Raw genomic sequence first — 22,575 nt, forward strand, 5'->3', positions numbered from 1 at the left:
CTTTTCAATATTCAGATTACCGCTCAAACTATATGGAATTTATTAATGACCGATTCTTAAGATGTTACTCATAATTTCCTCCATGTTGTGTTTGACAGAGACTGAATGAAGCAATGCCGAAATTGCGTGTGGCGAGAGACGTGACACAAGACTGCAACTGTCCTCCAGGTACGTCCATCAATCTGTCCTGACAGTCCTGTTCACGGGAACACGGGAACATCACTCTGGGATGAAACCTGATAGAAATTGTGCTAAATTTATCAATGGCTTGTTCAGTGATTGAAAAGCTGTGATGTGGATGATCGGTTGTAGATGGAAAGATTGGATTACTGAAACAATCGTGCAGGTTTTGGTTACTTTGAGATTTGTATATCAGATTTAGCATTTAGCAACCAAAGCGTTTTGTACAATGATGCTAAACTATAAAGACAACTGACTTCCTACACTATTAAAATAAAGGTTATTTATTGGCATTCCATGAAGAACCTTTAGCATGAACATTTACATTGATACTTTAGACTTTTAAAATGTCCTTTAAACTAAGAAAACATGGTTCTTATAAGAGCTGGTCATTGTAAGTTTTTTTTTTTTCAAATTAATATTTAAAGTAATAAATGGAGATTAAAAGTAATAAATTAAGTTATTTAAAATAGCATAACAAAGTAATGTTATGCTATTTTAAAGGTTCCTTATTTTGTTCTGGAGGTCTCACAACAGGTTTACGTACATCTAAGGTCAAAAAACACTTTCATTTTCTCATAATATACACTACGCATCACCTCATTTCTCAAAGAGTCTGAAAACGGTTCGTTCGAAGATTCAATCTCTCTAAGCCCCTCCTTTCCAAGAGCCTACTCTGCTCTGATTGGTCAGATGGCCCAGTCTGTTGTGATTGGTCTACTCTGCTCTGATTGGTCAGACGGCCCAGTCTGTTGTGATTGGTCTACTCTGCTCTGATTGGTCAGACGGCCCAGTCTGTTGTGATTGGTCTACTCTGCTCTGATTGGTCAGATGCCCCAGTCTGTTGTGATTGGTCTACTCTGCTCTGATTGGTCAGACGGCCCAGTCTGTTGTGATTGGTCTACTCTGCTCTGGTTGGTCAGACGCCCCAGTCTGTTGTGATTGGTCTACTCTGCTCTGATTGGTCAGACGGCCCAGTCTGTTGTGAATGGTATACTCTGCTCTGATTGGTCAGACGGCCCAGTCTGTTGTGATTATCTACTCTGCTCTGATTGGTCAGATGGCCCAGTCTGTTGTGATTGGTCTACTCTGCTCTGATTGGTCAGACACCCCAGTCTGTTGTGATTATCTACTCTGCTCTAATAGGTCAGCTGGCGCAGTCTGTTGTGATTGGTCTACTCTACTCTGATTGGTCAGACGGCCCAGTCTGTTGTGATTATCTACTCTGCTCTGATAGGTCAGCTGGCGCAGTCTGTTGTGATTGGTCTACTCTACTCTGATTGGTCAGACGGCCCAGTCTGTTGTGATTATCTACTCTGCTCTGATAGGTCAGCTGGCGCAGTCTGTTGTGATTGGTCTACTCTACTCTGATTGGTCAGACGGCCCAGTCTGTTGTGATTATCTACTCTGCTCTGATAGGTCAGCTGGCCAAGTCTGTTGTGATTGCCTACTGCTTACAGCGTGTTAGAAACGAAACGCCATTGCCATATCTGAATTTCATCACAATGGCATCGCTGTTTCTGTATCAATTCCAGCATGAGTCCTCATCCTTTGCATACAAAGTGGAAAACGCCGCATCTCAGAAAACAGCTTCTCGACATGACAAAAATACGATCCAAACTCTTCCAGTCTTAGCTACAACTACAGTGTTTGAGGGTCAAAGTAGCCGTTGTTCGCGGGCAGCCAATGAAGACCATAGGCTGGCATTATGCAAATTAGTTATTGTTTATAGGTATGTAACAGGAAGTGGAACTGGAATTGTAATGCATTTGTAGTGTGATTTGATCTTTAAAAATGTGCAGACCTTTTTTACATTCACAAACAGCTCTATTACACACTGCATTAAAATGTAATTTTCGATAAACCTTAATGGGGCACTTTAATAATATGTTAAGAAGTCATAGAGTCCTATAGTTTTTTATTAGGGGCCTGTATTTTATGATATTGTTGATTGTACATTATATCTTACGAAGCATGGAGTCAGGACGTCAAACCAGCCGTCAAATTTGAATACGTTTGGCATACATGCAGTGGCAGTTACAAATAGTCACCATGATTATAGATCAGAGCATTTTATACAGCTATGTGCATTTCTAATTGTGATTTTAAATACAGAGCTGTTGTGTATTGATGAATTGGAGGTTGTGGTGAGGTTTTTTTGGGCTCCTCTGTCACAAAATGAGGTTGTTAAACATGGGGTTGGTGGTAACTCGAGTTTGGGTGCATTGAGAAACCTTGAGGAATTGCTGTCGGTCTTTTTCTTTTTCACAATCACTCTTTACATCGAGTCACAGAGCTTATAAAATCCAGCGTTTCTATAAATGTATGCAGGTTCACATCTGAGGGGACATATCGATGTCGCAGGACAAGAGGGAGGTCATAAGCATCTGTTTATAGGTTCTGAGTGTGTGTGTGTGTGTGTGTGTGTGTGTGTGTGAAGGGGCCCCAAGTATGTGTCTGTGTGAGTGTGTGTTTCTGTTTGTTTGTGTGGGTAGTGCCGCAGAAGGCCCAACAGAGGCACCGAACTGTAAGGTGAGACCCTTTCATTTTAGAAGCAATGGTTGCCTCCTGAAACCTGAAGCGTGTTGAGCGGTCCTGGCAGGCAGGATCAGAGGAGAAGTATTTCTGTCTCCACAACAGACCTGAGCTCAAAGGTCTCGCCACTGGGCAGGTTACAGTGTGTCGCCCCCTACAGGAGCTGCTTGGAATGACACTGATGAGAGGATATCATTTATTTACGGAGCACAGAAGATGACATTTTGGGGGTTCATGCAGTTGCAATTAATGATGCTTCCAAGCTTTAAAAAAGATGCAAAAGCACCATAAACTTATGAAAAATGTGCTTCTTTTCTGTCTTCTTCAACTATGCGATCTGTGTGAGAAACTTACTAAAGGATGGGTTTTTTCAACCCATACTTTATTAGTTTGATTATTATTTGATTAAAAATAATTAATATGTTTCATAGAATATATAGTTCAAGCTCAGTCTACTTTAATTTGGAGAATGCTATAATTCTTTCAACCTATACCTTATCTTATCGTGTTATTGTTATTATTATTATTATTATTAATTTATGGCTTTTTGCCCTTTATTTGATTGATTGTGAAAGCCTTTTACAATCCATACCTTTAAAAGTTTAATTACAAAATAAAAACAATTTGGCTTAAAAAAAATACAGTCATGTCTATATTTAAGAAAAATATAGTCAAACCTCAGTCTGCTATAATTTAAAGACATTTTTCCCACTTTTTAACCTTTTTTTAAACATATTTTTACTATTATTGAACACACCCTTAAAAAATATAAAAAAAATGTGAAAGTATTGAACATTCACCACAAGTTTACCAGAACTAGAAATGCACTAAGCGTTGCTGGAGGTCCCTGTCACGTCTTTATGTTCCTGCCTTCCTTCTTAACCACATAGCTTCTTTCATTTCTTCTTCCTCTCTTCATTTCCACTGCAGAGTTAAGTCTCCGTAATTACCCGTCGACTGAGATGGTTGTCCTCGCATGCTAAACGATTCCCTGTCTGTTATCACCCATTCCCACCAAACACCAGGCCCTGTTTGACAACGAGTTGTAACTCTCATTGAAAGCACGAGAGGTCTTTAACTCGGTCACATCTCCCTGTCTCATTTTTCAGGCTTGCGTGCGCTCCTTTGGTCTATTTAGTCCCTGGAAAGGGTGGACAAGGTCATTGGACACATTTATCTCCTTTCCCAGATTCATTGCCCTAAGGATTTATTGTCTTTCGTCACCTTTTTTGAAAGTCGTCACCGTGCAGCATGCCCAGGTCTATTCAGGAAACATCTGAGCTATAGGTGTGGTGTGTGTGTTTTGTAGTGATTGACTGAAACCAGGTGTCTCATCGTCTTGTTTACTGCCCATTTCATTTAAAGAAATGCTGATTAATTGACTCATTTTAACACACTGATTCTTTGTGTAAACGGACTAAGATTAACAGTGTCCAATTTGTTGTGTATAGCGTTCCTGTAGCTCAGACAGTACCACATTGCATCAGAAACCCCAAGCTCATGGGTTCAATTCCCAGGGAATGCTTGAATTGATAAAATGTGAATGTAAGTTGCTTTGGATAAAAGCATCTGCAAAATGCATGAATGTAGTCCAGGTTTGACCTAGTCTGAGCCTCAAAAGTCATGCCCATGGACCACACACTGGCCATCTGATGCATGTTGCATGTAGCTCAAACAGTAGAGCGTTGGCGCCTGCAACGTCAAATTCATGTTCAATTCCCAGGGAAAGCAAGAACTGATAAGAATGTAAATGTGTACCTTGAAATGCAATGTGAGTCGATTTGGATAAAAGCGTCTGCCAAATGCATACATTTAAGTGTAAATGTAATGTTGCACAGAAAAATGGCAAGCAATTAATTTCTTGATCTGACATAGCCTGATTTGATGGCTGAATTCTGATTGATGGTTCATAACAGCTCAACTAGCAGAGAATAATGCCAGCAATACCAAGTTTGAGGTTTGATTCTCATGGAGCACATTAATAGCATTACTGATAATATATATACCCAGAATATAACTTTGGATAAAAATGTCTGTGAGACTTTCTTTTGTCTCAGACTTTTTTTGAGGCACAGTGAGTAAACTAGATATCCAATAGCAGAAGGGCATTGTTTGCTGATTTATTTATTATTATTTTTTTAAACAGTGGTCTATTGTTGTCTATTCCCAATAGAGTGGTGCTGGGATGACGTCAAAACCTGTAAGACTAATTCGCCACTGGTTCTCTCAAGATTTTCCTATGGGTTTTTAATAATAGGGAATTTATGAGTAAAATAAAGCCTGTGGCAAACTCGATGATGCTTGAACGTTCACCAACTGAAACTGCACACACTCACACCCCAAACATTCTAAAAGTTACTTATTAGAAACAGGTTTTTTTAAAAAGGAAAAATTACCGCTTCAAAATTAACGTTTTTGATATGGGTTTGGGTAATTTATGTTGTAGAGCAAAACGTTCAAGTGTTGTCAAGTTGTCTACCACAGACCTTATTTTGCTCATAAATTGAAAAAGCCGTATAGGAAAATCTCGAGGGAACCAGTGGCAAATCAGCCTTCCTGGTTTTGACGTCATCCCTGCACCGCTCCATAAACCAGCCCCTAAATGGCACATTAAAAAATGTAAATTATGGTTGGTCACTTTGCACGTTGGTCAAACTATTTTTTTATATCTAAAAAATGTGATTAAACTAGACCTTGTGCTTCACTGTTGTCCAGCATGCAAACTTGGGAGACTGAAAACGCAAGCTGATGTGTAGGCTTTGCATTTCGTTGCATTTGAAAGTTCAAGTTTAGTGAACTCAGACCTGCTTTCGCATGCTCAAAGTCTAGTGCGACTGCAGCCAACAGTGGACAGACAGTGTGGCCTGGATAACCTGCAGCATGACCCAGACTTTATGCCCATAACCACACAGTTTTATCAGACACATCAAAGGCACAGCTATTGGAAATGGGCTCATCTCATTTGAAACAACAGTAAGATGTAGCGTTTCATATTTCATTCCACTTGCACGCCTGCTAGAGGTTACAATATTAAACACCAGTGAATAATTGATCTCCGACTTGTTAATGACTGCAAGTGGTATTAACACACAAAAGGTGTCGTAAAGGCTTAATCTGGATGGGCTTTTAGAAGCGCTCGGAAATCAGAGAGGGTTTTGGGTGTGGCAGTGGGATCTGATGGACTCAGCACTGTATTTACTTTCATCCCTCCAAAAGGTCCGGCTTAAAATATCCGGCCGGGGCATGTGCATATGTGTAATATCTCACTAGGAAGTGGTGCAATTAGATACGCTGTGCACGGCTGTGCAAAAGAGATGGGACATGCAACTAAGAATTAGGACTTTGCTTCTCTACACACACACACACATCTATCTATCTATCTATACCGATCTCCATGGCCTGCCTCAATGTTCACCTTCACTTGTCTCTCAACAGGCATCTTATTAAAGTTTGCTTTGCAAAACCACACTCTGTGCATTCTTCCCTATGAAAAATAAACAGCTCACAAGCCTGTTGGCGTAAAGCGGTGGTCTTAAACAGAGTCCGAGTACTTCAACCGTAGTGACCCTGACCTCTTATAAAACATTTCTAGCTATCGGTTCACAGGGCCAGGGGGTGCGCTTAGATTTATGGTTTAAAAACAACACGAAACTCTGTTTCAAATGCAGTTCACATCTTTAATGTGACATATTTTCTCATAGTTCCAAATATGTAAATAATGTAGAGCTTACACTGTAAGATGAGGAATAAAATGAGCAACATTCAAAAGAAAGTAAATATATTGTAAAAAAGATTGCTTTTTGTGGTAACATCCAAAAGAAAAAGCTGAAATATTATACATTTTTACATCCTGACTACATTTGGTTACACAAAACTTTTTAGGGTCACATTTTAACATTTTACAATGTAGAGTAAATTTTCATTATATTTTGCCTTTAAAAAAAATAAACAAATACACATTTATCAAACTTTTTCATTTTTCTTTTTTTTAACTGAGGACTGATTGGTTGATTTAGATAAAATTGCATGTGATGTTTTGTTGCCTGTAAGTGTCATTTGGACTGAACAAATAATAGTGAACAAGAAATATTATCTCCATACATCTTGCCATTCTTGCCTTTAGGCTTGTACTGTACAAGAAGTTCGTCTTTGGTACGGAGGAGATTTGCAGCGTGACATCCCAAACAGTCTCTCAGCATAGCTTGCAGTATTAACTAAAATAGAAAGTCTTGCTAACCCTCATGAGCACGATGACCTTTACCGTCCCTGGGGTTCATTGCTGATGATAATGGGGCGAATTTATTAAAGCATGTATCATCTCACTTTTTAAGACGCAACAAAGACAGCATGGAAAATTAATCTCAAACAACACCGTTGAGGTCTTTGACTGTGTACAGCTTAGCTACATCTACTATGAAATCATTTATTAAAGCACACATTGATATGTTTCACTAATAGCATTTTAAAGAATTGTTGAAAATGATTTCAATTTGATCAGATGTGTGACCACGTGTGGGCCGCATTCCAGAACTATATCCCCCCGTGTGAAGTCTGACAGGGCTCTTACTGTAGGTCACAAAATTCCAAGGTGTTGCTGGGAACGAGAGGCGCGGGTGGGGGAATGGAAGTGATTATATTGTGTTAAATTTCATTATTGAGAGTTACAGGTGACATGGAAAGTTGCCATTAAATTTAACGAGGGAGAGCGTGAAAAACGGTTAACACTTTACGCTTGTGTGCATCAGTTGCTTTGAGAGGCTTACCACCTTCACACAATGGATTCTCCTTGAACTCCCCCACCTTGAACCCGATCTAGAGACTATCAGATCTGCATCTGTATTCAGCCACATGTTGTGCACTTATAGGCCTGTCACGATTAGGAAATTGGGCTGATCTAGGCCTTTAATCCTGCTCCTGGAAGCCCAATCTCCTGCATATTTGATTTCCAACCTGCTTCAGCTCAATGATTTTTCAGACAATCCTATAGACCTTGATGAGCTGGTTCAGGTGTGTTTGATTAGGGTTGTTGTAGCCAAACTCTACAGGACAGAGGGTCCCTATAGGAGCAGGGTTGAGGATTAAGGGTATGTTTACTCAACAACGATGTACTAAAAATGGAATTTGTTTTCTTTGCTTTTTTCGCGTACATATAACAACATTGTCGGAACGGTCTCCGTTCACACGGATCCGCAAAAACAACTAAACATATGTATATGGTACCAATATTATGGTACCAAGCCAGTAGTTGGCGATGACACTTTGTAAAGAAACACTATGCGCATGACGTCACCGGTTTCCAAAATTCTTGTTTTGTTTTTTTGTTCACGCTGAGTTAGCTGTATCGATTTCAAAAGCTTGCATTTTCAGGCCACCAAAATGCCATTGCTGTGTAAATGAATGTCCAAAACACATAAAAAGGTTTCCATTTTTAGTTGAAAACGATGTTGTGTAAATGGCCCCTAAGAAATAATTGTGATTATGATGATTTATTGTCAGTTATAGGGTTTTGATGATTAATTTCTCTCTTTTAAGGCTTTAAATAATTGCTTAAATTATTAAATGTCAGAAATTACTAACTTTCTCGAGTAATCTTTCTGGATTAGACTATAGAGATGGGCGATATGGCCAGAAACCACAATGTGTTTTTCATATTGTTTGATATTGATATTTTTGTCTATATAGCCTACATTTAATACAATTAACGGAGAAGGAAATGTATGTTTGATAGACCTCGAGAATGAATGCAGACATAAAGTAGGGCAAGATGTCTTTTCATTAGAAATTCAATAAGTATTATACTCTGTCTTTGTCAGTCTGCTGTCACAGCGTGAAGGACACATGTGAAACCTAAGAACTTATCACTATCTTTTAATGAACAAAACAAATAAAACATGCCACAGGACTTCAGGTTCATGTTTCGGATTTTGCTCTTATCCAACAATCACACACACCTTTCTCTCCTGGTCTAAATCACATTGGGAGCTGTTCTTGCACTACTAAAATCATGTTTAAAATATCAGAACTTAATTTACTCTGCATTTAAATTCCAAACCCTGCAGCTGTTTGGCATTTGTCCCCATACGGATCCTATCCCATATGAATTCAATACTGAACGCAATTCTGTTTCCAGAATGGGAAAGCCCCACTTCTTGCGTTGTAGCAGTCTTTAATCTTTAATCTTTCAAAAAATCAATCAAGAATTTAACTTGGTGGATGATAAAATGGGCAAAAACGTCTCTTATAGACATCCCATTCACACACATTTTTGTCATTAAAAACAAGAGATACATGTCAGTGGAATAAACGGGCCGACCCTCAAAATCTAGAGACGTTTTTTAATGCCATGTCATGCGCGAGAACAACAGTCAAACGCATCCATCTAGCTCATGTTTACATAGAAAAATAATGGAAAAGCAGCACAAAGGAATTCAAAAACGAGTTCTGTGTGAACAGGACCTTTTTGCATAGCAACACCCTGGAAACCACCCACAACATCCTAGAACCAGGGTTAAAAAATGTACACAAGCAGGCAAACACAACTCACATTTTCTTCAGAAAATGTAAAAATTTGGTTGTGTTCGCCATTTCTCATTTGCTTCAATGTTTGTGAATGCGTTCCGTGGACCAAAACCCAAACTGAGCTGAAATATTACTGTTACATCAGTCTGTATCATTTAAACCGCATCCAACCTAACAGTATCATTAAACGTTAGTCCTCATTTAAACGAATTAATACCATATTTAAGATTCAGTCATACAGTCTGGAGATAAATGGTATTATTAGATCTTTTGAGTTATTTAAAGATAAACACAGACACGGTTTACAGTGGATTTTTTTTCTTTCGTTCCTGAAATCATTTAAGCCATTTGCGCTCGCTTGATATACACTTTAAAGACTAGCAGAACTCAGAGTTTTTCCCCAACCGCATTTGAGGCCTTTTACTATTAAGTATCGATCTATCCTGTCAGTCCCTAACCACAGTCAAGTGAAGCGTTCTGTTGTAAACTTTCAGCGTAACCTCTAAAATCCCATTTGGCATCAGGAGCACTTCTATAACTTTCAGGTTGTAGCGTGGGCCGCATTGGACCTCTGCCTAAGTGAGAGTCTTTCAGCACCTGTTAAAAAAAGTTAGCGCTTGTCTTTCTTCTCAGTGTGTAAATGTGTGTTTGAGTCTGCATGCACGTATATGTGTGTGTGGCATTTTCTTCATAGCCTCAAGATTTATTTTGTGGTACAGAGCAAGATTTCCACACTTATTTTGTCAGGCAAACCCCTTTGAATATTGAAAAATATTTACACCTTTACACAAAGTACACCTTTGAGATTTTAACTTAAATAATTGAACACATTCTCATTAATTATTAGTTTTTATTAACTCACAGACAGTTCCTTTATGAACCCACAGTTTCTTTTTTATTGCACTTTCAGAATTACCACTTTTGAAAGGACAGGCATGTGATAATAAATATTAAATAAATAAACAATTCTTGTGTATTTCTAAAAGTTTATTTGTGGCACATTAACTCTCTGTTGTTGCATTTTGAGAAAATGTGATAGATTAAAGATTGTAAAGTTAATTAATGACAGGTTGATAATTTCTCAAAAGGAGGTTTTATCTTTAAACTACATGTGTGTTGTAAGTGTTGATCTCTGTAAAACTCTTCCCTTTGGTATATAGACAATTGAAAAGGACAGCAGGTGTTAAAAAGTTAAAAGTTCAGTGCTTACTTTTTCTGTTCAGTGTATAAAATATATTGTTTTGCTTCTCTCTCTCTTTCTAAAGCAGGGTTTGGGTTCATATGTGTATTCCACGTGTTTTGTCTGTGGGAATTGAGGAAATACTATGGGATGTATAATCTCTTTTATTACCTTTGTAAAACTGGGTTAGCTGAGTTTACAGCGAGGGGCTTCATGCTTTCAGGGGTTGTCATTAATTGCCTTTTCTCAACACAACAGACATGAGTAAATCAAGTTCAGTAGCCCAAACAGATCCAATGAATGCTTTAATAGAGTCAGATGTTAAAGCATGCATTAAAAGGCGGTATAACCTCATAATATGTAGTATTGTTCTCAAATGTGTGATATAAATCAGACTAAACAAGACTAAAAGCAAATAGGTCTAAAACAAGAGCGAGCTAATGAGAGAGATATGCTATAGGTATGAAATGCAGCAGGGGAGCGAGCGTTTAATCAAAACAACATTGCTAAAATCCTTCTTGCTGATATTGAGCCAAAAATCCATTTAAATGTGTTTTAATAGCAACGACTGGCTTCAATGAGCAATTACTGTGATTAGACCCTGCTGTTTCTCTGTGGATTGTCTCAAAGGCTCTTAAATGGGACTGGAATGATCATTAATGGTCGTGAGTTACAGTTAATGCAAACAAACTCCCAGTATTAGACTTTAATAATCCCTATTATTAAAAAGGGACGAAAATGTGTTTATTAAATAATCTATTAATTTAATTTTAAATCTGACTTATTTCTCTTAATAAATAAATGAATAAAACATTGTGACAATATGTGACAGTATGTTGAAAGGTAGATAAGCTGCACGTCCGGATTTTGCAGATGCGTTCCTGGGTCAACATATACCCCTAAACCTAACCCTACCCATAAGTTAGAAAAAGATAGGAGAATAACACTGATGCAGAAGCACCTAACCCTGGTTGTAAACCTAAACTTGACAAACTGTTAAAACTCGTTAACTGTTAAACTGTTCTCCAAGAACACGTTGCACTTGGTGACATGAGGTTCTGCAGAGATGCACTAGCAAATAAACAAAAAAAAAAGAACATCACAATCCCAAACCAGTGTTATTTTAGTATAAATGAGATACTGTTATAGATATTAATCATATTTTGAATATTTGTTATTTATTTAAGTTGTGTTTTTGTAAAAAAAAAAATAAGTATATTTTTTATTCATTTTTATTTAAGTTATTTTAGTACATCAAGTTTAGTCAACAACCCTGTCCCAATCTCATGACATTCAAAAATGCTATGTGCTCTTCCAGGTTGATTTTGTCAAATGTGGAAAAAAATGTAAAACAGCAGGTCCCAACTACCCTATAGGCCTACGTTTTTCCAGATGTTGCCCGTAGCTCTCTTTGTGTATTAGCTGAACATAGCTCTTAACCACACAATTTCTATAGTATGTAGTCAGCCAATATCCCTGAGTATTTGCGGTCCCAGAGTCCCCTGACTGTAAGATTTAGATCTTAAGTGTATGTTTGGCAGCAAACTTTGTGGCAAACCACTGAAGAAAATGCATTAATTATTACATTTAACCTTGTGATACCTGCTGTGTGGTAGTGCAGAAGTAATCAAATGGTATTTGTCTGTAAGGTGTTTTGACCTTATAGAAGGTCATATGTTACTCTCTCTGGACTTCAGATGAGCTGTGGAGGATAATACTCTGTCAACTGATGGAGGGAAACAGAAAATGATCCCGTCCTGTGTGGCAGAATAATTGTCCAGTATATTTAGTAACTCTGCTATGCTGACAGATTGTCAGCTGTTGTCTGTCTAAGATTTATTTTGACTGTTTATTGGACACTCAGTTCAAGATATTTTAAGCCCATCGAAGACGTCCAGAAATTTTGAAAGTGCTTATTTCTTGTTCATTATGGGCATAATAATGATGGCTTATTTTTGAACTTGCACTATCCAAAGATTTGGATACTTAAAATCTTAAAATCATGATCTTAAAAACCTTTTCTTTTGATCTCACAGCTCAACCCTCTGGTACTGTATCGGTCAAAAGTGACAGATTTTTTTCCTTTTCTTATTTCAATGAAATGATTGTAATATATTTTGGTTCGATAATGTTTTTTAAAAAATAAATACCATTTTCAATCTGTATATGAATTTGATATATATTTTCCAAAACATGTTTGACTCTAAAACTGTAAAATCTGATAAAATCAAAGTTGTGCTCCAAATTTGAGGTTGATATCTCAAAAAATGAAACATTTCATTAAGATTTTGTTTGGGTGCAGTACCAAAAGTTTCCACTAAATTAAATTCGTCTCCCATTCTTCTCTAATGCAGTCATTTTTGACCACGATCAATAGTTTGACTATTTTTTTCAGGACCATTTAAACTTTTTGAATCATGTCTATGATTTTTTCTTTTGTGTGCAAGTGTCAAAATCTTTACCAAGTTTCGTACCATTCTGATGAAGTAAAAAATTCTAAAAAACACAATAGCACCATAGTTTCGCTGGATGTGTTTGATTCACTAAAAAGTACCGGCTCATAAGAGTAATGTGATGACAGCATGGAAAATGTAGTACGTCCAGATTACTTCAATACTTTACACACTCATAAAACATACTTTTTTAGTGGATGTTTAGTGATTACTTATTCAAAATAAGTACCTACTCAAAGATATGCGTTTTCGGACGCATCCATTGACTAGAAGAACTGGCTCATAGGAGTCATTTGTTCGTGAATCAGATAGTCCGCTGTTTCATTCACTAAAAATAATCAGCTCACAAGTTAAAATGTAACTACACTGGTCATGCTGTATGTTTCTGATTCAATAAAAAGGACCGGCTTATAAGAGTAATTTGTTTGTCAATCAGACTACACTTAGATTCATATATTAGATACATATTTTTCATTGAGAAGAACCGGCTCAAATAGTCATACGTTTGTGATCAGAACATATTCGTCACGTCACATTTGTTTACACATGGACAACACAACAGAAAGACGCTTTTAATTACATCAGACTGATTCAACACAGACTGCAAAATCATATTCAGAAATATTATAGCGAAACAGAAGAGTATAGCTTTTGTTACTGTATATGTGTTTAAGAAGTGCGTTGGTGATATTTAGACCTCTGTGGTTCTTTGAAATGCAATATGATTTCTATTTGACTGCCAATGTATGTTTGCATAATATATTTTGATTGTTTACAATATTCAATTGTTTGTATGGTGTTATATGCTTTCATAGAATAAAACTTGTGCATCAAAGGTGGATTTATGGTCTTCTGAAAGTTACGCTGGAACTTCATGCATCAGGATGACGGTGTTTATAATATGTCTCACACATGTCAGCATTGAACACATACCCTCGGGGCCTCCTGCAGGCCTCGCTGGACAATTAGACCAATGCAAGACCCCCTCCACTCCCCCCCGCACCCCTTCCCGACCCAACATCCCGCTGTCCTCACCCCCTCTCCGCTCTTTAAGGAGCAGACCTCCATCAGCGCACAGGCTGTATCAGATGACCTCATTACCCTGGCCTGTCCTCTAAGGATTCAGCTACTGCTAACTGTCCATCAGCAGTTCACCATTTACAGCCCCAATAGTGCTGCGTGTGGGACAGCGCTGGGTGATTGCTTAACTGCGCTGTGCACTGAACCAAACAATAAAACATGATGCTATTCATCCTTTTAGGATGTTTGCTTCTGATTCTTTTGTGAGTGGCTCACTTTAAGAAAATGCAAACAGTTTGGAGTGAATTCATTAAACACTTGCAGTTGCTTCACTTTTGCATGTGGTGTCTCAGAACAAAAACTTGTGTTATTTGCCAAGCACCCAAAATCCAGCTTACCCAAGAGCTGAATGTGCAGGGCTCTATGCTTACATTTCTTTTTAGGAGCACTTATTAAAAAATTTTAGGAGCACAGTCAAGTACGGGACAAGTTTTGCCTCCTTAAAGGGGCCCTGGAATTTATTTACCCCTACATTTTAACCTTTGTAGGGGCACTTTTTCAAACCAAAATAAGCCATCTTTCATGTCAAATTCTTAAGTTTATATTTATTTAAATAATTGAGTATATAGAAATATTAAATTATAAAAAATAATTGAAATGATACCATAAAAATGAAACTAAAAGCGTCAATAGGTGGCGACAAATCACTGTCTTTGTCACTGAATCATTCATTCAATAGATTCATTGAAAACGGCTGATTCATTCAGGAACGAAGCCAGTGAAAAGGTGTGTTCGACTTGAAGCGGCGCCGCACAGACCGATTGATGGATGACATTGAAGTAGCGCGAGAGTGATATAAAAGCATACGGGGCTGTCTGCTCTCCGCTCACTCTTGCAGTACTTGTACATCTTTCTCTGTTCATGTTGCCATCATGTTTTTGAGATTTTGAAATGATGCATTACTGTTCCTTTAAAGCCATATTATATCCTTTTTAAAGTATTGCTTTTTGTTTTCTTGTATAGGTTTTCATGCTTGAATGTTCAAAAAACACATATTTTCCCCATATTTGACATTGTTGCAGCACCTCTTTTCCCAGTCTGTCAGTAATGCTCTGTTGTTTAGTTCCGGTCTCAGCCCCTCTTTCTGAAAAGTGCAATGTGCTCTGATTGGTCGGCTGGGCCAGTGTGTTGTGATTGGTCAACTGCTTCGAGCATGTACTATAACTATAACTGGGTTTCAACAGACTGCTAATGCTACTCAACCAGGCCCCGCCCATTAATTTAGCATATGTCTTGGGTGGGAATTATTTAAATGAGGAATGTTGTGACGTTTACGTTCAATCGCTGCATTTCAGAGAGTATCTACTGATATAGAGAGTAACTCCCTTTGGAGTGACTTTGTACTTTGCATCTTTCCAGACCTTTTTCACTTTTGAACAACATTACTAAAGAAAGCTGAAAATGTAAAATAGCAAGGACTGATTCAAGGTAGCTTGTGTTTGCAATTTTAAGGTTTTAAAAGTTCATAATTCTGAAAATAAAAAAGTACTCACAGCATAAAAAAATCACAGAAAGTAAACAAAACATAGCTAGGACCTGATCAATGGAATCCAGTTATCATTTTTTAACAGTTTTTTTGTTGTTAAGTTTTGTGCATGCTTTAGCAAAGATGGCAGATTTCAAATCAAATAGTACATCTGGGCGGTCCTTCAACAGCTGAGAAACTGCCATTAAGATTGATACTGACGGATAACTTTCTCCAGGTATTATAGAACCCTTTGTTGCTATCCAGCCAAACCTTGACTCCTTGTATGGAAGAAAGCAGGAAGAGCAGACGTCTTCCCGATCAGACCATGCAGTCTCCATTAAATAAATGACAAACACAAAAAGCATAAAGAACTGACAGAAAGTGAGCAAAACAGGAAAATGGAAAAATGTGACAGACAGATCCGGATCAATGGCTTTGAGCATCATGCAGTCTTCATTAAATCAGTAAAAACAAGAACAGATTTCCTCAGAACAGCAAAATGAGCATCTGATGAAATCATACGGCACTTTAAATGATTCTTAAATCACTCATTGAAATGCCTAATTGATTTGACTTGTCATATAGAAACAGTTGGTGCAGATTTGAACATGCTTTTGGGCTTTCACTTAGATTCAGCATCTCTGTCTTTCATTAATGTGCTATATTTTCACAAGTGGTTGCCATGTGTCCGAGACCCAGAAATTTCATGCTAATGAATTCTGAATACATTGTTGAATTTGAACAATTCGTTTTTTTTCTTCTTTGGATTGGAAAATCTTTGTTTTGATGGTTGATGGCAACAACATTTTTACATTTCCTGAAGAAATTGTGCATTGTGTTTGTCAGGGTGTTGTTATGCAGTTTCTAATGTTTTGTAAGGTACGCATTGATTTCGCAAATTCAGATTAGTTTCTGATTCATTTGGACAAATATATATTTTAATCTTACATATAGAATAAATTATCTCTCAGCTAATGCTGTAAATTGTATAACAAACCTTTTAACTTGGTACATTACTCAAATAATACATTTTAAAAGTTAACAAAAAGACCGAACCTATGTACGGTTCAATTGCTATTTCTTTATCAGATATAATCAACACAACCAAAAAACAACTGAAGAAAACTTTAAATTGCATTTCTTGTCTAAAACAGTTGACAAGTTGTATTGTAAAATGTATAAATCATAAAATCATTAACATTCTCAGATTCAGCAAATTCATTCAGTGAAGGACACATCAGACCAATTCATATGGTAATGCTGAATTGCTTTCAAATGATCCATTAAAAGGACAGGTTTATACGAGTGATTTGTTCCTGAATGGGATTCACTAACACTGATTTTAAAGAGTCATGAATTGGACTAGACAGGTTGCGCTGTATGCTTTTGATTCACTAAGAAGAAACAGCTCATAAGAGTCATTTGTTCATGAATTGGATTACACTGGTCATGCTGTATGTTATTCCGTTTAGCTTGCAAAGACAGTTCAGTAGAAGCACATGCCCTTTTATCTTATTAAATTCCATTCAAAGACTGTAAACTCTTGTAAATATGACTTATTTTTTTGGGTGGGCTATAGATTCAGCATTTTTTTTGGATTCATTCTTGATTGACAGGTGCAGTCCAGTCCAGCTGGCCTGTGCTTATGTCATTGTCGGAATGTCAAGGTTACTCGGTTGCTCCTTGTTTGGACTATTTTAAATTGATTGTCAGGATTAAGATGCGTCTCGTTTCAACCACTGCAAACAAGAATCTCATTTTCTAATTTTAGCATTTAAAAGCTAGCATACATTTAGACACCCAGGGTTTCAGTTAAACTGGTTATAGCCATCTCACGCTGACTAGTGCTGGAAATGCGTGTGGATCGTCACCTCCAGGGTCGGAGGGAACAGTCACGAAACGGATTATGGAGGTCTGAGACCCGACAGCCGTCAGTCCCTGAGGGAGATTAGAAAGATCCAAAGGTGGCGGCCCGGACAGGAATCTGACACAGCAGGGGAATGATGAGGGGGGTCTGTGCTGGTTGTCTCAGGACGAGATATTCGGAATTAACGTATGCGGTGACGTTATGAACGTCCTCCTCTTACTACTGGGTATCAAATCTTTGACTCCTTCTCCAGTGACTGACGGACAGTGTAGCACCTGATGGTAAATATATAAATGAGCTCAGTTTAGTATGTAGTGACCGTGGTTGATGACAGCTATAGTGGAATAAAAATATGTAAAGAACTCACCGGATTTAACACTGACTGTATGTAAAGAAAGAATAGACTGCCTTTTATGCTCATGTGATTTCTGAAGCATTCTAACATCCAACATGTTATTAGCATTAAATGCCAAGTTCTGTCATAAAACTTTTACATAGTTAACTACATGGCGCAAGCTGATCACATGTGCAGCCAATGAGCTTGCTGCTCAACATTTAAATGACTGGTTCCTCTTGAAGCCCTCCACTTTTTTTCAATGACTACATATCATATCCACCTCAGTGGTTTTTTTTTTTTGGCTGGCTTGCATACTTTACACAATTATTTGTCTACTAAGTAATATGTCAGATGAAAACCAAAGAGCTTTGGGGTTTGAAATGCACGTTCCTCCAAAAACCGCAACCCTGTCGCCACCCACTCCGTCTTAAGATCTCTCAGATTACAACAGGCCAATCGTTAAGTTTCTCACAGCGAAAATGTTAATAAATGAAGCACTGGCAGTTTGTTAGTCATTTTTTAAAATAGCACTCTGTCTTTGTAACAGCTTGGTAAACCATTGAAGCATTTTTCTCATTTGAAGGACACATTTAAAGACTTGCCACAGGGCCAGATGTCATAAACAGTTGCTAAACTTTTATTCAGATTGATTTGATTTGGTCTGAGATTTCCATCCAACACCCTAATCACAAAATGAAATGATCAACTATTAGATTAGCTCTGCATGAACAGATTCTCAGGCGTTATGGGATTGTATTGAAGCTGTAACAGGACTATAAAATGCTCTCCAGGCCTTGTGAATCCACTGGAGGGGTCGTTTTGACACTGATAAGCTCATACCGCACAGAGCGGCTCATCCTGTCTCCTTGCGTGTGACCAGAAAGCACTTGTAACATCCAGGAAAACAGTCTTTCATGATCAGTGCATTTAAAGGGTACCAAGGTAATCGTGAGTGGGAGTGTTGTGTGATTCACTGCACGCACACACAGCTATGGTTATATTGAGATGTCTCTCTCTGAGAATCGCCACTTGGTGTGGTAGTTAGATAAAGAATGTGTGGAATGCTTGGACCCAAACACTCATACCACCGAGCTACTTACAATAATGAACTTTAAATTCGAATCTTTTTGTATCTTCATTAGTGATGCACCAAAATGTTTCTGAAGCCAAAAAGAAACTTGATTTATTTATTATTTAACTCTTTCCTCTCCAGTGTTTTTGAACAAGTTGCCAGCCAGCGCCAGCATTTTTGATCATTTTCACAAGTTTCATGGCCCCCAGAAATATCTGAACATGGAATTATGCATTCTTTTTTTCATCAACATTTGAATGTGGGTAAGTTTCATAAAAAAAGCAACATTTTGAGCAAAAAGCTGAGAAAATCACATTTTTGTCAGAGACTACGTCTGGATCGGATTCAGAAAGATGATCAAAACACAGATGGAGTAGATCAAGTCCATCGGCACCCACAAAGCTTCACAGTCCTATAGCTCACCTTGCATTGACATTTCATTCGGTAACATTAGTTTTGATTTATATGCTGTTTAATGTTGATGATTGCATTATTTAACATATGCATATGCTTACATAATGCTATCGCTTGTTTCTGCTTCTTCACGTGTGTTTTGATCTGGAGGTTCTGTACTCTTTCAGGAGATGCCTAACAGCGCCCCCTACCGGAAAATTCCATCAGTGATGGGGAAACGGTTAAAGGGTTAGTTCACCCAAAACTGAAAATTCTGTCAGCAATTACTCACCCTCATGTTGTTCCAACCCCGTAAGACTTTCATTCATCTTCGGAAAACAAATTAAGATATTTTTGATGAAATCTGAGAGCTGGCTCACTCCTTCATAGGCTGCTAGGTAATTGCATCTGCCGGCCCAGAAAAGTTAGAAAAGACATCGTTAAAATAGTCCAAGTGACTACAATGGCTCAACCTTAAGTTTATCAAGTGACGAGAATACTTTTTGTGCGCAAAAAAACAACAAAAATAACGACTTTATTCAACTATTTATTTTATTTTGTGTGGCCTCTGACGCGAGTTCACGAGAGCGCCACTCCTGAGAATACTGAGAACTAAAATCTTTTTAGGAGAAATAGAAATAGACCTTATTGAGACAACTGTTGCCATCAGACACGCATCCAGAACAATTTAAATACTGTGTTTTAGCTTCACATTTGAGAAAAATGGGAGGAAAAGTGCTAAAAACAAACTTTTTAATAAATCAAAAAATGTTAATTAACCCAATTTGTTTAAAAAAGGCAAATGTTCATGCCTGGGAGGGATTCTGCTGTAATAGAGGAAGCTATGCCCCACATTTGGGTATGAGGACAGAAAAGAGTGTGCCTTGATGATCAGTCGAAGGGGGCAAATGGCCCTATAGACGTCAGCATGTCCGTTGATGGCCTTGTATGCCAATACAAGTGTTTTGAACTTGATCCTAGCGAGATGGGTAGCCAGTGGAGTGAACATAGCCGAGGGTGGGACTGTGACCTGACACAAGAGGCAATATTCCAGAGTTATATAACTGAGGACAACATTGTTGGAAGTTCAAATATATGTTCAGAAATATCTAAGAATGTCTTTCATTTAGGTTGTAATAGCTTGCTAGAAATTGGGGGACTCTAGGGTTTGACCGTCTGCACAGCTTTGGATTGATTCTGTCAGTTTGATGCATTTGGCCGACTCATTTATCCAAAGCAATTTAAAAAAAAAATGTATGCATTTGTTGCAAGAACCCCATGACATATAGTGTTGCCCAGTGTCATGCTCTACAGAAACGCAAGATGCTTGTGTAATATTATGGACAAGAAGTGGTCTCTAAAAACATCCTCATGAGTTCAGATGTGAAAAGTTAGCAGCGCTGAAGTTGCCATGGCATGTAGCAGCTGGGAATTATGGTACAAGTTGTTCTCATACCATTTCTGCTGTCTCTCTATCCCTCTCTCTCCAAATTTTGTTCTGTAGTATCCCTTATATTGTTTTGATGAAGGTATATACATTATTTTAGAGCAAAAAACAAAACAAAAAAAAAACTCAACATTAGATACTACACTGTAAAAAAAGTTGCTTCCTTAAATTTTTAAGTACAATCAACTTAGATGTTTAAGTCATTTTTAACTTAAATTACATTAAACTGACTTTAAAAAAATGAGTTGAAACTTGTATAACTTATAAACAAGTTGAAAACTGCTTAACTTATTTTGACGAGTTAAAGCAATGTAAAAACATGTTTTCATTTCTTATTGATCATATTATTTTTTACAGTGTAGACCAGGTTTAATATAATTAACTAAAACTAAAGCCATTTTTACCATTTAACCATTTTTGCTTTAAAAATAAACATGAACTGAAATAGAATAATATATATATATATATAAACTTAAACTTTTATTTTATTTCAGCTAGTTTCAAAGGCAGCATTTTTCATTTTCATTTAGTTTAACTTGATCTATAGAATAACTGAAACTAAAACAATAAAAACTATATAAACATATTTGAAAATGAAAACAAAACATAAAAATCGAAATATTAATAAAAACTATACTATCTGAATGATATAAATAACACTGGTGTACACATGCTGTAACCCTAAACCTAAAGGAAGATGTTTTGCATTTTTAGATTAAAATTATTATTAATAATAAATAGAACATTTTACTTGTGCATATTTAGTATTTATGAATTTTTAAGTGTCCACAAGAGGTTTTGACAGTTTTCCCCTTTAAACTATAGCATGTACATGGACATACACCGATTCCAAGGTCATCCTGTCCATGTGTGTGTGGGGACAGCTGTCCTACACTCATTGAGGACAGATTTTGGCTTCCTGTCAAGACTGTTTTAAACAGCAGCCCCTTACAGAGGTCAGTAAACTCTCATACCACTGACAGAGTCTCTTCAACAGCTGATCAAATGTTTTACTCATTACATTATACAATTATACAGAGATGTCAAGGAAATCACACTACACACATGGTCTTGGGCTGTTGCTAGTTGCTGTCAGTTGTCAAAATGGCTAATCCATATTTGAGCTGGAACTGTTTTCTACAGAGGTCATGGATATTTTTACATTTATTCCTGACAATTTAAAAAAAAAAATAACTTTGTAAATTAACTTCACAAATTCTGCAATTTTATTAATTTATTAGAACTTTAGTGCAATGTTGGGTAACACTTTATAATAATTATACAGTAATAAAGTACTTAGCATATCATTTGCAAACTATTAGTTTATAGCTAATTCAGTTAATATATTGTAGTCTCTACACTGATAATATGTTAATTAACAATATATACTAAATATAAATATATTAATGCAATTCAAGAAACTGCTAAAGATGCATCTTTTTCATCAGCACTTGATCCATTAATACTAAGGGCCCTATCTTGCACCCAGTGCAATTGACTTAGTACACCAACGCATGTATCATTCGTATTTTGCACTCAACACACAGCGGACTTGTCCCTCCACAGATGCACGTCGGTAAATTAGGGAATGAACTTGCGCTCCCGGGGGCGGTTCAGCGAAAAGAGGAGGCTTGTCCCGAGCAAACGTTCCATGGTGCTATTTTGCAGTTTCAGAAAACAATTCCGCCACCGACCAGGAAAAACTGTGCTATTTAGTCAGCGCATTATTCAGATGCTATTTCAAGGGCGCATGCTTGGCCATAATGTAGCGTGTGCACATCGCGCAAACACTTTGCTTCTCTCGTCTACACAGCTGCAGCAGTTCACATTTTTGCAAACCATACATAATTACAAGGAAAAATATTACCAGAGAGGGAAATCATTGTGGTGTCCATGAAGATGTGAAAACTAGGCATAAATCTAGCTTACACATTTACCCAAATTATTATATGCTTGTTTAACCGAAGCTAATTTGGGTGGGTTTTTCCCATCCTCATACAATGTCTCTTCTCTGTCTTTTACGGCCCTGACAAGAACGTCGGTC

General features: G+C 37.4%; 1 protein-coding gene across 1 annotated transcript in view; it reads left to right on the forward strand.

The window, feature by feature from the left end:
- Window positions 1-22,575, forward strand: part of col23a1a (collagen type XXIII alpha 1 chain a) — a 132,072-nt gene that overhangs the window by 914 nt on the left and 108,583 nt on the right. Inside the window, exon 2 of the mRNA XM_081383522.1 lies at window positions 99-168. Coding sequence (XP_081239648.1) covers window positions 99-168 — 70 coding nt within the window. The remainder of the gene's footprint in view (window positions 1-98; window positions 169-22,575) is intronic.

This window comes from Scardinius erythrophthalmus (assembly GCF_964197995.2).
Source record: "Scardinius erythrophthalmus genome assembly, chromosome: 13".
In the NCBI taxonomy this organism is placed as follows: Eukaryota; Metazoa; Chordata; class Actinopteri; order Cypriniformes; family Leuciscidae; genus Scardinius; species Scardinius erythrophthalmus.